Source organism: Lampris incognitus, chromosome 1 (assembly GCF_029633865.1).
Source record: "Lampris incognitus isolate fLamInc1 chromosome 1, fLamInc1.hap2, whole genome shotgun sequence".
Lineage (NCBI taxonomy): Eukaryota > Metazoa > Chordata > Actinopteri > Lampriformes > Lampridae > Lampris > Lampris incognitus.
Window position 1 is genome coordinate 51,221,391 of NC_079211.1, and position 20,095 is coordinate 51,241,485.

The window sequence follows — 20,095 nt, forward strand, 5'->3', positions numbered from 1 at the left end:
CGCGTGCGCGCGCGTGCGCGTTTCGACCGAGCTAATCAGCTATCCCGGGGCTCTTGCTAACTAGCGACACGCCGCTAGCTCTCGCCGCCTACACCAGCCCGGCGTTACAGCGCGGTCCCGGTGCGTCCGAAGCAGGTAGCTCTCATTATTAAAACGACACCCCCCACTCCCCCCACCCCCCCCCCCTCGAGAACGCGCATCGTCACATTGCCTCCCCTTCCACATTCAAAAACCTATGGTGATATCCTCTGCTGAGAGAGAGAGAGAGAGAGAGAGAGAGAGAGAGAGAGGTTGTTCTGGAAAGGTGGGAACCTTCCTTTGCCGTCGGGATTGCGTCCCCTCGTTTCCTTTGCCCTGGAGGGAACAGGATTGAGACGCACCCCACGTGACCGCCGCACTGCCAACTTTTTCCAAACGGGGCCGGGCGGGGCTGGACACGCAGGTGAACCCGGCTGCGCGTCATTCCTCCTCCTCCTGCTGCTGCAGGTCAATGATTTACCTCCGCCACAGAAACCACACACACACCGTTTTACTATACGGCATAAACGAGGGGGAGCAGTTTGCATGCAAGTCTTCCGTGCCCCCCCCTCCCCCCAAAAAGGGCTCGCTTGCCCGCCCCACTTCGCTTTTACAGTCCTCATAAAACAGAGCTATCTTGCTGATAGATTTATTTAAGATGCGGCGTCTCTTTAAAGCTGTTCTAGAAGCCCCCCCTACCCCCCCAGACAGGCCGTAACCCTTGTATTCCATCAGTCTCTGACATGAGGGAGTGTTTGGGTTATGAGAGGGCACTCGCCGCCACATGAGGGCGAGGGCGGCGAGCTATGCGGGGGATATGTTATCTCTGAAGCCTACCAACAAGGGAGTGGGGGGGGGGATCCCATGCGTCCAAAGCGTTATTTTCACATGCCACCAGCTCTAATAGGGCCGTTTAATTCCCTCGCCTCTCTTCCGTGTCACCTCCGGGTCAGGGTGTCGGGTGAGAGCCGCGCTGCCGAGGAAAGCGGGGAGCAACGTGAAGCGACTGAGCTCCGACTGGAGAGAAACAGCCGCAAACGAACACGCTTCCGCGGAGGCAGCGCACTTCCGGAGTCCGTCGCTCAGATCCAGGCCTCGGGGAGAAGTTGTTCCTGTTCACCGACGCTGGGTGGACCATATACAGTATTGAGGACAAGGGCTGTGACGCAGGGAAGGCTTTTCGCATTTTAAATGCGTTTAACCGCTAAAATAATCCAACGCGAGTCTCTTTTCAGCGTCGAAACGGCCGTAGTCCACCGACTTCCGGTTTCTACTGCAGCGGCCATACCAGTTTCCTGTTTGACGAAGAAATGATGAGGGCGAGCGGGCGGAATTGTGGACGTAACTTTTTATGCACAACTTGAATCTTCTCGCCCGTTTGCTGGTCGGTGCAGCAGACAGTCTGTCGACACGTGGTTGACATTTATCCACGGCAAATCTCGCAGGCGTCGCGAAACACATGCCCTTGTCAATAGCGCGCGCCAACAAACAGGAAACTGGTATGACCACTGCGGTAGAAACCGGAAGTCAGTGGGCTACAGTTACGCACAGAGTCGATTAAATTCAAAATACAATTGAAGAAATGTACCCTTAACTGAGGTTAATCATCTTTATTATTATTATTTTTCAATGTCAGTTGAATTCTACATTAGTGTTACCAGTCCTGTTTTGCAGAGTTGGGCTACAACAAGACCAAATCAAGCACACTGGAAGTAATAATTTTAACCAGAACATGGGTTGTTTAATGGCTGGTTACTAACACCCGCTCAAGGACTGGTGACGACGGCTGAAGAAATGCAACATCCCAAACAACAATCTCTTATCCATACACAATATCAAGGCATTATGGTTAACATTGGCTGTGTAGGCTGATAAAACCAGCAAAACTCAATTAAAATTAGTCTGGAATTCAAATGTCCAGTTATTTGTGCGTTTTCATAACGACCTTACTTATTAAAACTTTATTATAATAAATTACTCATGATCACACTTGTAAATGTCATATAGTGTTAATTTTTAAATTCAACGTCCCACAAATAGGACAAAATACACTCGACATCTTATCGTACTGAGGCCATGATGGCCTTCACAGCTCCATGAGACACACAGGCAAAACAGAAGGAAAAGCAAGGAGTGGACGGTGACGTCAGAAACAGCCGATGACTGGCAAAAGCCAACCGTGCCGAGCAGCATGTTTGAACCACATGGTGTGGAAAAGGTTGACGTTGAAAACTTAAAACTTGACATGATCCGGAACCGATCATTCTGGCTGAACTGACCCTGACGTACCGTCCTGTTCTTCTCCTTCAGAGCACTCCCGAGACTCACTGAGGCTTTGCCGCAGCACAGCCGGACACAGTGCCCTCTACGTGTCATTTGGGTTATTACTTACATTGATGCACCTTTCTAGAGAAGATGCAGGTTTTACAGTTGTGCGTCTTGAACCGAGACTATGCTGCTTTCAACAACGTACGCTGTGTTTGCAAAGTCTTGGATGACTCGTTTCTCAAGGTAATGGTTCACAGTTATTCATGAGCCTGCTGTAGGCTGGGTTACCATAACACGTGACAGTGACTTCATTAGTCAGGGGATAACCAGGTCCCTTGTGGCTCCTTATGTCAGTGGAGAGGTTTGCATGTGAAGCTTCGTTTCTGTCAATCCCGGAGACAGTATTTTTATACGTTAACATGACCGATGTGGACTAGTTCTGCCCCCCCGTCATTCTCGTTCACGTCGTCCCCACTGTGACCGGGCTTAGCACAACAGTATGAGTATCCCTAGCTGATCACGTTGACCCGTGTGACTCTTCCACTTCACAGCAGAGCTTCAACTCTTTGCGTCGCATCCAAGGAGCGCTCTATAATGTTGTCCATACAGACAAATACTTCCTTCGAACAATTACAAAAATAAGAAGTTCTCTAAAAAGTACTAGCAACATTCAACCTGCAAAAATTCCACTTGTCGTCAGTTAAAACTGGTGAAAGCTGCTGAACTCGAGCTTCCCCGAGGCCTCAAAGCCAGTTTGAAGCGCTTACTTGTCTTTCGCCGAGTCGTGGATTTTGTACTTCTCCAGGAACTCGGTGTGTTTCTGCCGCAGGATCTCCGTCTGCTTCTTGAAACCGTTGATTCTGAGAGTTTGCAAACACAAAGACCATCAATGAGCAATGCACAGTGAGGCACACACATACAGGTTCAGCCATTTGACAATCAATATAAATGATCGATTGCCAACTCGGTGTACTATCCAAATAACAAAAACAAACCCAAAAAATGACTGTAACTAAACACACCTGGCCCTCTCTTTGGACTCATTGTAGATTTCTGTGATCACCCGGTCTTTCTCATCCATAAAGTTGTTGTGGAACTCTTCCAGTTTCCTACGGAGGCCAGAGAACAACTTAAGTGAGACAACCAGAGCACAGCAACCGCCTCCTCGGCTAAAATGCACCTGGAAACCGGAACACTGATGACACCAGACAAAACCAAACCAAAAGGGTAGATAACCAAGAGCTGACACAATATACAAACACACACAGCACAAAATGGAAAGAAAAATCAAAAGTGGATACCAGGGCTGTCTCGATTAGATTTTCACTACACAATTATTGTGGCGAAAATAACAGAAAATGTGAAAAAAAATAACGCTATCAGTCAAATTCATGTTTGAATTTGTTTATTGTGCATTTTGTCTCTTTTGGTAAATGAAGATGAGGGCGCATGCGCATGCGCACACACGCGACCAGTAGCAAGCAGCGTGTACGCGTTTGTTTTTTGTTTATATCGTGTCTGTTAAGTTATTTATCTTTTTTTGGGGGGGGGGGGTTTGGCCCTTTTTCCTCTGCAATTGTACTTGGCCAATTACCCCACTCTTCTGAGGTGTCCCGGTTGCTGCTCCACCCCCTCTGCCGATCCGGGGAGGGCTGCAGACTACCACATGCCTCCTCTAATACATTTGGAGTCACCAGCCGATTCTTCTCACCTGACAGTGAGGAGTTTCGCCAGGGGGACGTAGGACGTGGGAGGATCACACTATTTCCCCCGGTTCCCCCTCCACCCTGAACAGGCGCCCCGACCAACCAGAGGAGGGGCTAGTGCAGCGACCAGGACACATACCCAAATCCGGCTTCCCACCCGCAGACACGGCCAGTTGTGTCTGTAGTGATGCCCAACCAAGCCTTATTCATTCAGCCTTATGCCTCTCTAGTCTCCTCGATTCAGTTGCACCTCTCATTACCAGAGCTAGGCTACTAAAGATGCCTACACCTTGGTTTAACGACGAGACATGTACAGGAGACTCGAACATAAATGGTGAAAATCAAAACTGGAAGAGTTTTTTACCTGTCTTGGCATGAATATTTATTGAAATAGAGCATGCTTTAGCTGTTGTGAAAGCAGCGTATTGCTCTTGCTTAACCAATATTAATAAACATCATCCAAGATTTCTCTGACACAATTTACTAAAAAGCAGCTGTCTATTAGCTGCTCACCATTCATGGCCCATGAGTTTCTAGACTTTTTCTGCAATAAGTTTGATGAGATCATAAACTAAATTAGTGCTTCAACTCCAGCTACTCCTGTAGATCCTGCCTTGCCAAATTCACATCTATACAACGAGTCTCTGATCGTCCCCATTATTACAGCTTTTGATTTGAGATACTTTATTGATCTCGGTGGGGAAATTCCTCTCTGCATTTAACCCATCCTAGTTGTGTAGCTAGGAGCAGTGGCAGCGCTCCTACTACTACTTGACCCTTTACCAGCAAAACTTTTTTTAAAGACCTCTGGCCTTTCCTACTGGCACTATTCCCTGCAGTTCTAAGACAACTGTGGTCAAACCTCTACTTAAAAAAAAAAAACACCTCGAGCCAGGGTCTCTTAATAAACTGTCGACCAGTCTCTAATCTTCCATTGTTTTCTAAAGTACTAGAGAGAGAGTTGTGTATCAACAACTTTTGACCCATATAGAAGAAAACCATCTATATGAACCTTTCAATCAGCTTTCAGAGCCTGTCACGCCACTGAAACTGCTCTGACCAGAGTGGTGAACGATCTTCTACTAGCTACTGACTCTGATTCCACTTCTGTGCTTCTACTACTGGACCTCAGTGCAGCCTTTGACACCACTGATCACTGTATACTATTAAACAGAATAAATTGTAATTTCGGTATCTCTGGCTTAGCTCTTTTTTGGCTAAAGTCCTACTTTTCTGGAAGAACATATTGTGTCTGCTATAATAAAATTACTTTGACATTCTCGGACATTAAATATGGTGTACCCCAGGGCTTGGTTCTTGGCCGTCTACTTTTCTCTCTTTATACCTCACCTCTTGGCGAAATTATACACGGTCATGTAATCAATTTCCATTGATATGCAGATGATACTTGGCTGTATGTGCCTATAAGGGGTGATGCTGATAATCAAATGACTAATTTAGAGGCCTGCTTGGCTGCAGTGAAACATTGGATGTCACTAAATTTCCTGCTTTTAAATTGGGATTAAGACTGAGATGCTGATTGTTGGCCCTGCTAGACACAGACACCAATTTGACCAAGTAACAATAACAGTCCACAGCAAAGTGTAGCAGCCAAAAATCTTGGTGTTACGTTTGATCCCAGTATTTCCTTTGATTAGCACATTAAAAAAATCACCAAGACTGTCTTTTTTCCCCACTTATGTAACATAGCTAAAATTCGGTTTTTCCCATCTATGGCTGACGCAGTCTCTAATACAGGCTTGTACTGTCTCATTAAGAATTTACTTGACTCACTGGAGTCTTTAATACATGCATTTGTTTCATCCAGATTTGATTACTGCAATGTTCTGTTTTCAGGTCTGCCACATGCTAGTACTAAAAATTTTCAGAATCCTAACTAGAAAATTTGACTATTAAACCAATTCTTGCCTCCCTTCATTGGCTTCCTATCCATGTTAGATCAGACTTCAAGGGGCTTCTGCTGACTTAAAAAAAATCCTAAATGAGCTTGCCCCATCTTACCTGTCTGATCTCCTTAAACTGTACATTCCACCTCGAGCTCTGCGGTCTCAAAATACAGGGCTCCTGCGTGTACCCTAAGTTGGTGGCAGGGCCTTTTCCTATTGGGCCCCGTTCTTTTGGAATAACCTGCTTGTTGCCGTCAGAGTCTGTTGAGCCCTTTAAATCCAAAGCCAAAACTCATCTTTTAACCTTAGCCTACAATTATTTCTCTTTAAATTGAGTACGTCACAACCTGTACTGCATGCCGGGTTGGTTTCTGTCTCAATGAATTTACCAAGCACTGTTCTGCTGACGAGATCATAAGTATGAATTATAGAGTATAGATTATTGTCTATTGCAAACTGTTCTCTTCTCTCACGTCTTTTCTCTCTCTCTGAATGATGTCTTCTCCTTTCTCTTCTTCTGTGAATGGTGTGATGCGAGTCTCCCCTGTGTGCACATGTAGTCTGTCCTCCTCCCAGGTCTCCATGGTGACGGTGGTCGCCACCTGGAAACTGCTTGGCATCCCCCTCATCATATTCTTCATATAGTAGCTTATTATTCCATTATAATTCTGTTATCCTCTTTTAATGTTGTATTCTGTAAATTGTGTACAAACAACATCCATTGCATGTCTGTCCCTCTTGGGAGCGAGATCCCCTCTCTGTCGCTCTCCCTAAGGTTTATTTCTAGTTTTTCTCCCTGTTAAAATGGTTTTGTAGGGATTTGTTTCTTATCCGATGCGAGGGTCTAAGGACACGACATTGTGTTGCTGTAAAGCCCACTAAGGCAAATTTGTAATAATAGGCTACACAAATAAAACTGACTTGACAAAATAAAGTATACTTCAAAATTCCAACATGCACACTAAATCTACGTCATTTTTGAGTGTGCTGTTGGTGGACACTGCGGGAGATTTAAAAAAAATTATGGACGGTGGGGCAACCCATGACAAAGCAGCAAGGCAGTCTTCAACAGAATATAAATGAGTCTAACCTAGCTGTCTTGAGTAACCCTGGAGTAAATGAACAAATCAGCTGCCATCTACAAGAGCACCTCTGCCATGTCAAAGGATGGTAAAAAGAATAATGAACGAAAAACAAACTAACAAATAAATACAAAGCACATTTCAATAACTGTTTTAAAGGCATTCGCCTCTATCGCAATTCTGTCAGTGCACACGTACCAACAGGAAATGTGTGCGCCGCAGTTCCTGTTAGTATGTTCATTTCTGGCATACTGTAAAAATAGTACACTATGACAATTAGTACATAGTAGATACTATACAGCGTTTGTGCATAATACGGATTTGGGACACAGCTACACAGTACTGTAACCAAGCATATTTCCGCCCGCTGAGGGATTCGATCCGGGGTTGTACTGCACCACGAGGCAACATCGCTAACCACTCAACTAAACAGGGCCGACCCCCTGGCCAATTGGCCAGCGAGTCTTTTTGTAGGTTACCGTAATCACCCTCTCCCAGAAGCGCTTCGTTATTCCCACGCTCCGAAGAGACTTCTGAGGATCGGAACGCTTCTGGACACTTCCGCATCCCACCGCTGCCACCAATGTAACCGAGCATATTTCTGCCAGCTGCGAGATTCGATCCGGGGTTGTACTGCACAACGAGGTGATATCCCTAACCGCTCGACTAAAGGGGGCTGACCCCCTAGCCGATTGGCCAGTGAGTCTTTTTGTAGGTTACAGTACCAAGACTGGCCTGTTATGTTTTAACATTTACGTGGTTCTTAACCTGTATATGTGTTAACTAAAGTTAAAACGTATTAACTTGCAACAGCTAGTCCACCATCTTCCCTGGATATTTCACCTGAAGAAGACTACGTGGGCTCCGATACTGAGCAGCATGGTGATGAAACAGTAGCCCATCAGCCGGAAATTTCTCCTCCTCCCGCTCTGGCGCTCCTCGGCCGTCATCTGCTTTGCTTGGGGTTGGCGGAACTGGTTCCAGTAGCGCATGTTATCCTGGGCCTCCGTGCTGAGAGAGAAGAGAAGAGTGGTACCATGGAGTTCAGTGAGATAACAACCACTCAACAATCATACCTTTTATTTTGTGTTGCCTTTTTCATTAAAAGTAAAACCTCCGGGGGGCGGGGTCACGTGATGCAGCGAAGCTAGATAGACGTTAGTCCTCAACAAACACAGCATACAAAGTGCCCAGGGTATCTAAGGAAAAATTAACTTGAGATTATAGATTAGGGGCCTTTCGATTACCCAGTTTTAAAAATTGCTATTTTCCAGCTCAAATGCGATTTATTTCATCCTTTTTGGAGGGAGACAGCGCCTCCTCCTGGATACAAATTGGATTGCACTCCCTGAAAGAAAACGTATCCAGTGAATTTATTCATAAGTGGATCTCCAGAATTATATCCAACAGGACAGACAATCCTATTTTAAAGCACTTGATTAAAATATGGTGTGAGATTCATGGAAGTCTTTGACTGAAAATAGGACTGTCACCAAAAACACCTCCGAGACAAAATGAACTCATACCGATGACTCTAAACAACAAGATGCGGGAGACTTGGCATCATCAAGGGACCCAGCATTTGGAGGACTGCTACGAAAAAGGACTTCTCATGTCCTTTGAACAATTGAAGAGGAAATATGACTTGTCCAACAAGACATTCTTCTGCTGTCTTCAGTTAAGATCTTTTCTTAGAACCAACCTGGGCCCTGGGATGACTTTACCTGTACTTACTCATGTGGAGAAACTGCTTCTTGAGGGAAAATTTATGCAAACTTTTTTTTAAAAATTTAAATGTACCCCCTTTTTCTCCCCAGTTGTATCCAGTCAATTACCCCACTCTTCCGAGCTGTCCTGATCGCTGTGCCGCCCCCTCTGCCGATCTGACAGTGAGGAGTTTCACCACGGGGACGTAGGACGTGGGAGGATCACGCTATTCCCCCCAGTTCCCCCTCCCCCCTGAACAGGCGCCCCGACCGACCAGGGGAGGTGCTAGTGCAGCGACCAGGACACATACCCACATCCGGCTTCCTGCCCGCAGACACGGCCAATTGTGTCTGTAGGGACGCCCGACCAAGCCGTAGGTAAAACGGGGATTCAAACCAGCGACTCCTGTGTTGGTAAGCAACGGAATAGACCGCAATGCTACCCGGACGCCCTGCAAACTTATTTCTAAAATGTACTCCTTACTGCTGAATGAGGGCCCCAAAGCCAGGTCTGCACAAATCTAGAGTGAGATGGGAATCAGATCTGAACATAGCGATCGATGAACATCTCTGGTCAGATTTATGTCAAAGCAGTTTGTCAGCTACCATTAATGCCCAGTATAGGCTGGTTCACTATAATTTCCCCCATCAACTGTACCTCACCCCACAGAAACTACATCGATCCAAACCTGAATTGTCAGAAATGTGCTTCAGAGGTCGGCTCCTTCCTGCACTGTACTTGGCTTTGTACAAAGGTGAGGCCCCTTTGGTACAACTTCTGTGACACCTTGACCAAGAACACAAGCGTTATCTTCCCAAGAGAGCCCAAGCTTTGCTTACCCGGAGAATGTCACAAGTGTCAGTAGGTCCTCAACCAAATCTCAAATTAAATTTATGGAAATGCTTTGTGTGTGGCCGGGAAATGCGTAACAGTGACATGGAAAACCGATTCCCATCTTCTCATTGACAGAAGGTATTTGGAAATGAATGGTTGTATTCCTCTTGAAAAGATCACATATAGTCTTACAAAAGGATACAACACCTATCTGAAAATTTGGCAGCCTTACCTAGAGTACATAGGCACATCACTGATGCCACCATAGGGATGTGATCATTTCCGGGCCTCTTTAAAGGATATAACACTGTTAGAGTGAAATACAGAGACATTGCACTATGTGCTGACTTTTCTTTTGGTTTGTATTTGTTTGTTTTCCCTGTCTTTCGTTTATATAAAGCTAGCATTAATATTATGGTTTGCATGTGTGTTTTTCATCCACCTGGCTCTGTAGGCGGTATAGCCGGAGGCAGCTCTGAAGGCCTGCCCTCCACTGTAGGGCTGTCTGAGTTTGAGGTCATACTCCTTTCTGCTCCTTTCCTTGCTTAGCACCCGGTAGGCCTCATTCAGCTCCACAAACTGGCTGTGAAGACCTGGGTTTGATGGGTCACTGTCTGGGTGTATCTAGAGTGTCGAGCAGAAGAGTGTGGAGAAATAGAGTTCAAGTGATGTCTTAATGAATATGACCATCCACTAAACTATGAGGATTCCATTTGTCAATGAAAGATATGCATAAATATGGTGTGCATGTGCACAAGCACGACTGGAAAGGTTGACAGAGCTTGCACACTTAAGTGACACCAAGTAAATATACATGCACTTCCTTGTTTAATGGAAATTACTGCAATATTGAAACAAATCCTCATGGCCCAGTAACCCGAAAGTCCACTGTGGGAAATGTTGACATTCAAAGCTGTAGTGTGAGAGGCTGTCCTCTTAAGTCCAGGCAATGGTGAAACTCCTCACGGTCAGGTAAAAAGAAGCGGCTGGCGACTCCACATGTATCGGAGGAGGCATGTGGTGGTCTGCAGCCCTCCCCGGATTGGCAGAGGGGGTGGAGAAGAGACCAGGACAGCTCGGAAGAGTGGGGTAATTGGCCAGGTGCAATTGGGGAGAAAAGGGGGAGGGGGTCCAAAAAATACAGTTCATAGATGAGAAGACGAGAGCCCTACCTTTTTTGATTTGTCAAAAAATGCATTCTTTACTTCCTCTATGGATGCATTAGGTTTGACACCCAGGAGTTCGTAGTAATTTGCAGGTGCTCTGTAATGGGAATAACAAAGAACACTTGAAATATTGCAGTTACACAGACCTGTGATAAGAAAAGTACCTTCTCAGTCAACCCCAAACACTGACTCACATTCTGACACCCCTCACACACGGAGTCTACCTGCATGCTGCGCTCTGTGAAAACAGACGCAGTCCGCTCTTGTAACACCACAGACAACTCTGACACAGACGCAGCTGAGCCTCCAGCTGCATAACGGAAGACTGCTGAGCTTCTACAACAGAGACCTGTTCCAGCAGTGAAGACATGACTAACATTGACATCTAGCATGCACTTTTACAGCGAGGATGAGAGACCATTTTGGAACCAAAATAACAGTCAGCCACAACATGGAATTCACCTTAAATTATTTGGTACTGCATTTTTATATTTGCAAATTTAGCATCTTTGATTTACTCATAGAGTAAACAGTTTAGAGAAGCCTACCGTAGATAAACTGAATGAGTAGCGACTAGTCCACTTTATGACTCAGTACCAACATTCGGGTAGTTTTACCTGGCTTTACCTGTTAGTGGGCTGCCATTGGAAAAAGGATGTTTCAGCAGCTGCACTGAGAGGGGACCCCTGAACAACACACTGAGAGGTACCCCTGAACAACACGTGATCTGGCTGTGAAACACAACAGAAGACAGCACAAATGAATGGGTGGCAACGAACACGTCCAGCTGCTTCTGGGGCGTCGTCGTCTTTAACAAAACAAAGTGGTGAAAGTTGCAGAAAATAAACAGTAACATTTTCGCAATTAACGTCGCTACTATTCAAACTTCATTCAATTCTGTCTCATAAAATGATGATTCTTAAACAAAACAAAATCCAACACCCGCTGTGGAGGGGGCGACGGTTTTGTACACTGCTGAGACTGTTAACAACACTGTGTTCCACTACTGCAAAAGCTAGCCAGCCTAGCTAGCCAGCCTAGCTAGCTAGCTAAAAGGGCTAACGTTAGTCGAACCTGAAAGCCACTTTCAGGCAAGCAACATGTCGTGAATCTGTAGGCTCTGACACGACAAACACAGAGGACATGACGGCACTGTCAGCTAACTGTACAAACGTAAAACACAAACGTGCAAAAAAAACCCCAAAACCGAAACCCCAACAAACATAGCACCTGCACGCCAGTTTCATAACACAGCAGCCGCAGGGAGGGAGGGGAGGGGAGGGGGGGCTGCTGTTTCATAAGCGTTTCCGGTTTGTTCCCCGCGCCCCCGTCAGCTGTTCCGCGTTGCGCACGTTCCGCCGCGCGGCTCTTCCTTCTCTTTCGCTCGGGACTTTAACCCCTGAGATGCTCGCAAATTTGCACGTCTGCAATGTTTGTACATTTTGCCCGAAAACACAGACTAATTTACAAGAACATGTCGCAAACTCTTAAAAAGTATATATATTTAAAAAAATTTAAAAAAAAACAATGTTGGTTGTTGTAACTCATGTGAACCCATCCTCAGTCGTCACATTTCAGCTCTGTCAATGTCTTCTCTGTTCGGATGTTGGCAACAGTGCCATTAGTGGAGCCATTAATGATTAATTAATCCATTAGTGGCACTGTTGCCAACATCCGTTGGTTAACGATTGATTAATTTAATGGCCATTGAATGAACGCTGGATGAAGTCTGCAGCTGCAGCTGCAGAAAATAAAAAACATCAATTCGGTTTCTAAATCAGTGGGTGGCAGTATAGCGCGACTTGGTCTGCAAACTCGTCAAACGAAGAAGACGAATCCACGCGCGAAGAAGACGAAGATCAACCCGAGAGAAGAAGAAGAAGAAGATGAAGATGAAACCGGAAGTTGTTCGGAGAGGTAAGACGCGATAAGGTTTTACTTTGCGTAGACCCAAATTCTGCATTAATGAGCATTACGTCGTTTAGCTCCCACACAAGATAGTTTGTATGAGTTATTTATGGTACACAACAGGTTTACACGGATGTTGTCGTTGGGTTCCCGCGCATATTGGAGGGAAGTTAAACGAAGAGGTTTGTGTTTTGGCCGAATCTGCCTGAAAGGGGGCTGTGGCGGAAGTGATGATCTGGAGGACAGCTTTTCAGGCAGGGAGGCAGGCGGGGAGGCCGGCAGGCAGGGAGAGCACGACAGACGGCGTTATGACCGGCGGCGGAGAAGAATAGGATTCAGCCTCATGCGGCGTGGTACTTGTGTTCTGGCTTGACATATACAAATGGATACAGCAAAGGATTTTGTCCTTTCCAACTTCGATTTCTAGAAACAATGTAACATCTGGTAGGATTTTGCAAAACAAAAACGATGAACTCTGTTGTAACGTAATCCTCTGCTTAGCCAAATCCTTTATTCATAAAAATAGATACTTTAAGTCGTCCCCCAAATTTGTTGTTGTTTTTTCTTAAATTAATTTAGAATATGCTTGAAATCTTTAAAACTAACGACCGATACAAAAGCTCTGAAGATTTATGAGGTGTTAAGACATTTTCCCACTGAATCAGAAGACTGACATCCTTATTAATTCCCCCTTGTATGCTGGACTATGTTTTATTATTTTCAATTGGTGTATGTCATGTAAACTAAACCAGCTGATTTCACTAATTAGTTCTCCTACCTGGCTGAAGTGCTGTGCTAATTAGAATCAGCTGGTTTAGTGCATGGGTGGAGCAAATACATGGTTAGTACTTCTACTTACTGAAGCGACGTTTTCCACCTCTGTCCATCAGCCATCTGAAATTTCATTTAAAATCGTGACTTAATATTGATTTTTATCTACCTGTTAGATTACAAGAATTTAATAAATGAGCCATTGGATATATGGTGTGTGTGTATATATATATATATGCATATACTAGAAGAACCCCGCTACAATGTAGCGGTTTGGTTATCCACCCGTCTAAATCTCCCTCCTCTTCATCCTACCAGCTAACCGCCTTCCCCCTGCCCCTAACCCCCCCCCCACTCCAACCCCCTCCCCCCAAATGCTCAGAATCATCTGAAAGCTGAGAAAAGTGGTTTTTAGCCATTTTTAGAAAATGCATATTTTGCATAATTATTATAATTATTTTAATTTTCTGCCATTTTTCTGGTCCTCTCTGGAACAATACCTGCCACCTCCAAAAAAATTAGGATCATAAGTGCATTTTTGCAAAAATGCATATTTTTTGCATAATGCCAAAACATTTCTAAGTCCCAGAAATTTTTTTTTTATATAGGTGAAAAAATCAAAGATGCTCAGAATCATCTGGGATGCCGAGAAAAGTGGTTTTTAGCCATTTTTAGAAAAATGCATATTTATGCATAATTATGCAGTTTTAATTTTCTGGGATTTTTCCCTTACGCTCTGCAACAATACCTACCACCTCCAAAAAGAATTAGGATCATAAGTGCTTTAGTTTTCGGTCCCGCTATCTACACTAACACACACACACACACACACACACTACGAAAATATATGAGTAGATATATATATATATATATATATTATAACGGCAAAAAAGTAGAACGAAAAATTGAAACTTTTTTTAGTAATTCATTTGAAATGTATACTTTGATTGAATTGATTTACTAGTAAATATGCTCTCTCTCTCTCTTTCTCTCTCTATAGAATATTGTCCCAGTGCCATAACATTGCAGCTGAGGAGCCCCTAAAGATGAGCTAATGGACCCGGAAGTGTCTGTGCTGCTACACTGTGCAGCCTGGCGGGGTCTCCTGCAGGCTCAAGTGCAAGTGGAGCTCTCCGAAAGGTGACTTTTAAAACTTTCCTAGGTTGGTTTTCAACATTTGATGTAGGATTTTCTTCTTCTTCTTTTTGTTGGATCCCCCCACCCTTTTTCCTCCCCAATTGTATCCGGCCAATTACCCCACTCTTCTGAGCCATCCCGATCTCTTCCACCTCCTCTGCGGATCCGGGGAGAGTTGCAGACTACCAGCCGCTTCTTTTCACCTGACAGTGAGGAGTTTCACCAGGGGGACGTAGGACGATCACAGCTATTCCCCCCAGTTCCCCCTCCCGCCTGAACAGGCGCCCGACTGACCAGAGGAGGCGCTAGTGCAGCGACCAGGACACATACCCACATCCGGCTTCCCACCCACAGACGCAGCCAATTGTGTCAGTAGGGACGCCCGACCGAGCTGGAGGTAACACGGGGATTTGAACCAGCGATCCCCGTGCTGGTATACAACCAAATAGACCGCTACGTTACCCGGACGCCCCTGATCAGTATCATCCAGCTACTTATTTCTGTTCTTTCTTCTTGGTCTTCCAACCGGTGCAGTCACACCACCACCACCAAATGTAATTGCCACTTCAACGTAAAAACGCGAAAGGCCTTTTCTAGAGCCAGTGTTTGGTTTGCCCGTTCTGGACTACTGTAGAAATATGGCTGTGCAACATGGTGGTCCCCATGGAAGAGGACCGGCTCCCTATGTAGATATGAAGGGCTCATTCTAAGCTAACAAAAACACGATTCATAGTTTCGAGTGATTATACAATGATGAAAACAGTTATGAATGTTATATTCCCCTAAATCCTACACACTGGTCCTTTAAGTGATAACATGATGAATAATTTTTAGAAAAATGAAAGCTCAATTGGAGTGGATGATTACAGGTTTTATCAAATATGCCAGCTTGCTTATTCAAATGAAGAAACCTGCTTGTCACATGACTAAAATCGAATTGTTTTATTAAGAAATAAAGGAACGTCATGCTAGTTTTTTCTGCTCTTTGAGATGCTATGTATGTATTAACAATCCCTCCGTGCCTCCCCCTAGATACAACAGTCAGACAGATGCGGCACTGGAGTGCCACATAGAAGAGGTGTGGACAGAGCGGGTGTCTAAAGAGCCATGGCTTTTTAATGGGGCCAAATTCCGACTGCATTCCTTCAGCCTGGCCTCTCCCAAGCCTCCATCCCTACCTTCTGTCTGTTCTTCACCCACTCATTTTCACTGCCTGGACTGTGCAGGGGACAAACACAGCCCGCAGCAACACGGCAGTCAACAAAGGGAAGAGAACTTGTGCGACGATTCAGAAATACTTAATAGGCGGGGAGCTTCTCAAAAGATTCTTCAGGAAGGATGTGGACCTGGACATCATCAAGTAAACGGAGACTGTTCCATCCAGTTGGGATGCCATCTCACTCACAGTGTGCCGAAAGATAGGGTGTTGACAAAAGCGTCTTCCACCTCTGGCAGCAGTTTTGATGGCACTACTGCCAACTTTGCCTCACGCCCACACAGGGCTGACTGTAAAGCAGTCAGTCCTGTCCTCACTCTAAGATTAGGCCTTACATGCTACAAGGACTTCCTGGGGACCAACTGGTCCCATCAAGTGGGAGAGCTGCGCCGGCGTGGAGAGGTGGAGTTTGGGGATCCTCTTGCACTACTGGCTCAGCCTTTGGGGGTGGGCGGAGTTCTGTGTACAAGCGATGGACGGATGGTGTTGATCAGGAGGAGCCAGCAGGTGGCAGAGGCTGGAGGGCTGCTGGATATCCCTGGAGGACACCCAGAACCCAAGGTGAAGTGGGGTTGTGGGGTGGGGGCAAATACAGGAGCCATGTGCCAAAAAGCAGTTATTCGTGGCTCCTGGTATCGGATTTTAACCTTGAGTAAAATCTGATACCGATAGTCCATTTTAGCCTGGTGTTGGCGCAATATCCGATACAAGTATCGATGTTGGTGCATCGCTCCTATATAGTAACAGTTTTTAGCATACTACATTAAAATGTTTATAGCATGGAAAAATACAGTACGCTGCAAATACCAGGATGTATACTATGTTAACCAAAAAATCTAATATGAATCGACTGGACACTTATTCCGGGTGAAAACGGCGGTGGTATGGACCAACTTTTATACCTTATTATGTAATATTTGCTGTAAAGAATGACTTGTAGCGCTAGTTAAGTTACCTAGACACTATCAGTGTACAGGTTTAAATCCGGTAAGATGCTATGATCTGGAAAAAGAGTGAAATTCGGAAACTAGAAGATGTTCAGAACTTGCACTGATAAGATGCCTTTCAGCCTTCAACAGGATTGTTTCTGCTATTGATATTTATCCTCCCGATCCCACCGGTTTGACAAATTTTTACTTTTCACTTTCATGTCGAAGAAAGAAGTGAACGCATCTCGGTCATACCGGCTAGTCATACCATCAGTGTCTGTGCTGTTCTACTGTCCACAGGCGGTGTGTGAGGAGCAAATCTGTATGGCCACTCTGCAGCAGAGACCGCAGGCCGTCGTCGCTGAGCTCTTCCGTTCCGTGTGTGCTGAGATCAGCGACGAGGTGCGCTTCAAGAGCCAGTTTTAAAGTGGTCGACCTGGGTAAAAAAAGTCCTTCACTCTGTTGTCACTGCAGCTTGGGGTGTCTACTGGTGTCATCTTATTTCTTTTTCTTTCAACAACTGCAAACCTCTACCTCTTAGGTGAAAAGACCGTCTTGGGTAAAGAGACCATTAACAGTTTTTTGACAGTACAGGAAATAAGTGTGTGAAGGAAAGACTTTTTTTCCCACCTTGTTGGCTCATTTCCCCAGTCATGTTATGCACCTATTCAACAATTTAAGCCACAAAAAAAAAAGACAGAAATTGTGTTTTCTTATTTTACTTCAAAATCTAATCACCTTCACTTTCTCTAAAACACCCGAGTTTTTGTGATTGCGTCATAAAGTCGGAGTGGGCGGGCGAGGAGGAACATTACAACCAATCATGAGATGTTTTGCACTGTCTAATCAAATCTCACCCCTCCCTACGCTCTGTCCGACCCTAATATCTGTTTTACTTGGAAATACTTCACATTCCTAATGCAAATTTATTTCAGCAACAAGACAATTCAGAGTGCTTTACATAAAACATAAAAAGAATTAACACAAAATGTGAAAGCCACACTAGCAAATAAAAAGAAATTGAAAAAGGACTTAAAAGACAGCAAAAGTGTAAGATGCTAATCAAAAGCTTGAAATTTTATTTAATACAGGGCAGCGGCAAACAGGAAAGACTTCGGCCTTGATTTAAAAGAACCAAGAGTTGCAGCAGACCAGCAGTTTTCTGGGAGTTTGTTCCAGATATGTGGTGTATAAACACTGAAAGCTGCCTCTTCATTTTCAGTTTGGACTCTGGGGACAGAAAGCCGACCTGTCCCAGACGATCTGAGGGGTCTGGGTGGTTCATACTGTAGCAGAAGATCAGAAGTGTATTTTGGCCCTGAACCGTTCAGTGCTTTATAGACCAAGAGCACCAGTTCTTTGATGGACAGGAAGGCAGTGTAATGACCTCAGAACTGGAGTGATGTGACCCACTTCTTTGGGCTCAGTAAGGACTCAAGCAGCCGCGTTCTGAATCAGCTGCAGCTGTTGGACTGATTTTTTTTTTTCAGGTCAAGAAGAGCATTCAGTCATGACCTTGTAGGCGCTAACCTACTTCATTAAATAAAATCAGATTTTGACACCCATCACTCCTTCTTGCCCCCATTCTGTGCCCAGGTAAATGTGCCGCTGAGTTCCCTTGGTATACCTGTGCTGATGGGCATTGCTGTAAACCACACCAGCGCAGGCAGGCCGAGTGCAGAGTTCTATATCAGGTACGTCCCTCTCATACACACGTCACGCAGGGATCGGTTACTTTAGGCTTTATTGGTGTCAACACGATCAGGCAACTGTCTCATAATTGACAACGACACGTTTTGGGCGTCCGGGTGGCGCGGCGGTCTATTCCGTTGCCTACCAGCATGGGGATTGCCAGTTCCAATCCCCGTGTTACCTCCGGCTCGGTCGGGTGTCCCTACGCACACAATCGGCTGTGTCTGCAGGTGGGAAGCCAGATGTGGGTGTGTCCTAGTCGCTGCGCTAGTGCCTCCTCTGGTCGTTCGGGGCGCCTGTTCGGGGGGGGGGGGGGACTGGGAGGAAATAGCATGATCCTCCCACGCGCTATGTCCCCCCCTGGTGAAATTCCTCACTGTCAGGTGAAAAGAAGCGGCTGCCGACTCCACATGTATGGGAGGAGGCATGTGGTAGTCTGCAGCCCTCCCCGGATCAGCAGAGGTGGTGGAGCAGAGACCGGACGGCTCGGAAGAGTGGGGTAATTGGCCAAGTACAACTGGGGAGAAGGAAAAGCAAAAAACAATGCAAGTACATACGTGACAAAAAGACGTGTCTGTGTCCCCAGTTGTTCATTAACATCTGACAAAGTTCAAGAACTGTACTGGCAAGGAGGACCGGAGGCCCACGAGTCCACAGAGATAGTCTTCCTCAGCAACACAGTAAGAATGTATTATTCACAAATGGGTCATATGGCATGGTGCCATCAAAATATGCTTCTCTAAAGAGCAGGGGAAAGACCTGTTCGTAGGTACCAAGTAGTTCGAGAAGAGGACCAGGACCATGAATAAAGGAGAGTACACCCAAAGTCCAGCGTCCGTTTTATTTCAGATAAATAGATGCTTTCATTATATTGCCTCTGTGTAATTGTCAGGACATGTTGCAACTGGATGGAGGAGCTCCTCTGTGGTCAGAGCTGTGTCCCTCAGCCAAAGGAGCAGTGCTGCTCTATCAGCTCGTGATGGCGGACAGATGACGACGCAGCGAGGCCCGGACTCACGACATCACACCAGCAAATGGCTCCAGATTAACCATGATGTGCATTTCCTCCATCATAAATTGTTGCATCAGTCAAGTATCCCCTGTATTACTCTTGAGTTTGAGCCCAAGGGGTGTCCGGGTAGCGTGGCGGTCTATTCCATTGCTACCAACACGGGATCGCCGGTTCGAATCCCTGTGTTACCTCCAGCTTGGTCGGGCGTCCCTACGGACACAATTTGCCGTGTCTGCGGGTGGGAAGCCGGATGTGGGTATGTGTCCTGGTGGCTGCGCTAGCACCTCCTCTGCCCGGTCGGGGCGCCTGTTCAGGGGGGGGGGGACTGGGGGGAACAGCATGATCCTCCCACGTGCTACGTCCCCCTGGTGAACCTCCTCACTGTCAGGTGAAAAGAAGCGATTCCACATATATGGGAGGAGGCATGTGGTAGTCTGCAGCCCTCCCCAGATCGGCAGAGGGGGTGGAGCAGAGACCGGGACAGCTCAGAAGAGGGGTAATTAGCCAGGTACAATTGGGGAGAAAAAGTGGTAACCCCCCCCCCCCCCCCTCAAAAAGAAAGGTTTTGAGCCCATGCATTTTTACGTTTTTCTTAAATTTGTACATTATGCTCTGGAAGTGCATGATAAAAATGGTAAAGACTATTCAACTTTGAAAATACATCATTTTTAAAATAAAACGAGTTATAATCTTTGTCTACCACATCTTTTGTCTAAGTACACAAATACAGACTACAATGGTT

The 20,095-nt window shown here is 45.6% G+C and overlaps 2 protein-coding genes across 8 annotated transcripts; one reads left to right on the forward strand and one right to left on the reverse strand.

Moving 5' to 3' along the window:
* Window positions 1-1,619: 1,619 nt before the first annotated feature.
* dnajc4 (DnaJ (Hsp40) homolog, subfamily C, member 4) lies at window positions 1,620-11,962 on the reverse strand. 4 transcript variants are annotated; one of them, XM_056288552.1, is made up of 8 exons: window positions 11,919-11,962; window positions 11,237-11,419; window positions 10,913-11,037; window positions 10,695-10,785; window positions 9,965-10,146; window positions 7,825-7,992; window positions 3,309-3,395; window positions 1,620-3,146 (listed from the first exon to the last, which is right to left on the reverse strand). In XM_056288552.1, the coding sequence occupies exons 3-8, from the start codon at window positions 11,002-11,004 to the stop codon at window positions 3,050-3,052; spliced, it is 717 nt and encodes a 238-aa protein (XP_056144527.1). In that variant the 5' UTR covers window positions 11,005-11,037; window positions 11,237-11,419; window positions 11,919-11,962; the 3' UTR covers window positions 1,620-3,049. The 4 variants fall into 4 exon arrangements, with proteins under 4 accessions (XP_056144527.1, XP_056144519.1, XP_056144535.1 ...); XM_056288544.1 differs by having other exon boundaries at window positions 11,316-11,419; window positions 11,919-11,950; XM_056288560.1 differs by having other exon boundaries at window positions 11,306-11,419; window positions 11,919-11,950.
* A 612-nt stretch (window positions 11,963-12,574) lies between these two features.
* On the forward strand, window positions 12,575-20,055 carry nudt22 (nudix (nucleoside diphosphate linked moiety X)-type motif 22). Of its 4 annotated transcripts, none has more exons than XM_056284755.1 (7): window positions 12,575-12,605; window positions 14,368-14,507; window positions 15,537-16,281; window positions 16,950-17,051; window positions 18,246-18,343; window positions 18,928-19,021; window positions 19,234-20,055. In XM_056284755.1, the coding sequence occupies exons 2-7, from the start codon at window positions 14,422-14,424 to the stop codon at window positions 19,333-19,335; spliced, it is 1,227 nt and encodes a 408-aa protein (XP_056140730.1). In that variant the 5' UTR covers window positions 12,575-12,605; window positions 14,368-14,421; the 3' UTR covers window positions 19,336-20,055. The 4 variants fall into 4 exon arrangements, with proteins under 4 accessions (XP_056140730.1, XP_056140752.1, XP_056140737.1 ...); XM_056284762.1 differs by lacking the exon at window positions 12,575-12,605 and adding an exon at window positions 12,862-12,949; XM_056284770.1 differs by lacking the exon at window positions 12,575-12,605 and adding an exon at window positions 12,913-13,040.
* The last annotated feature ends 40 nt before the right edge of the window (window positions 20,056-20,095 follow it).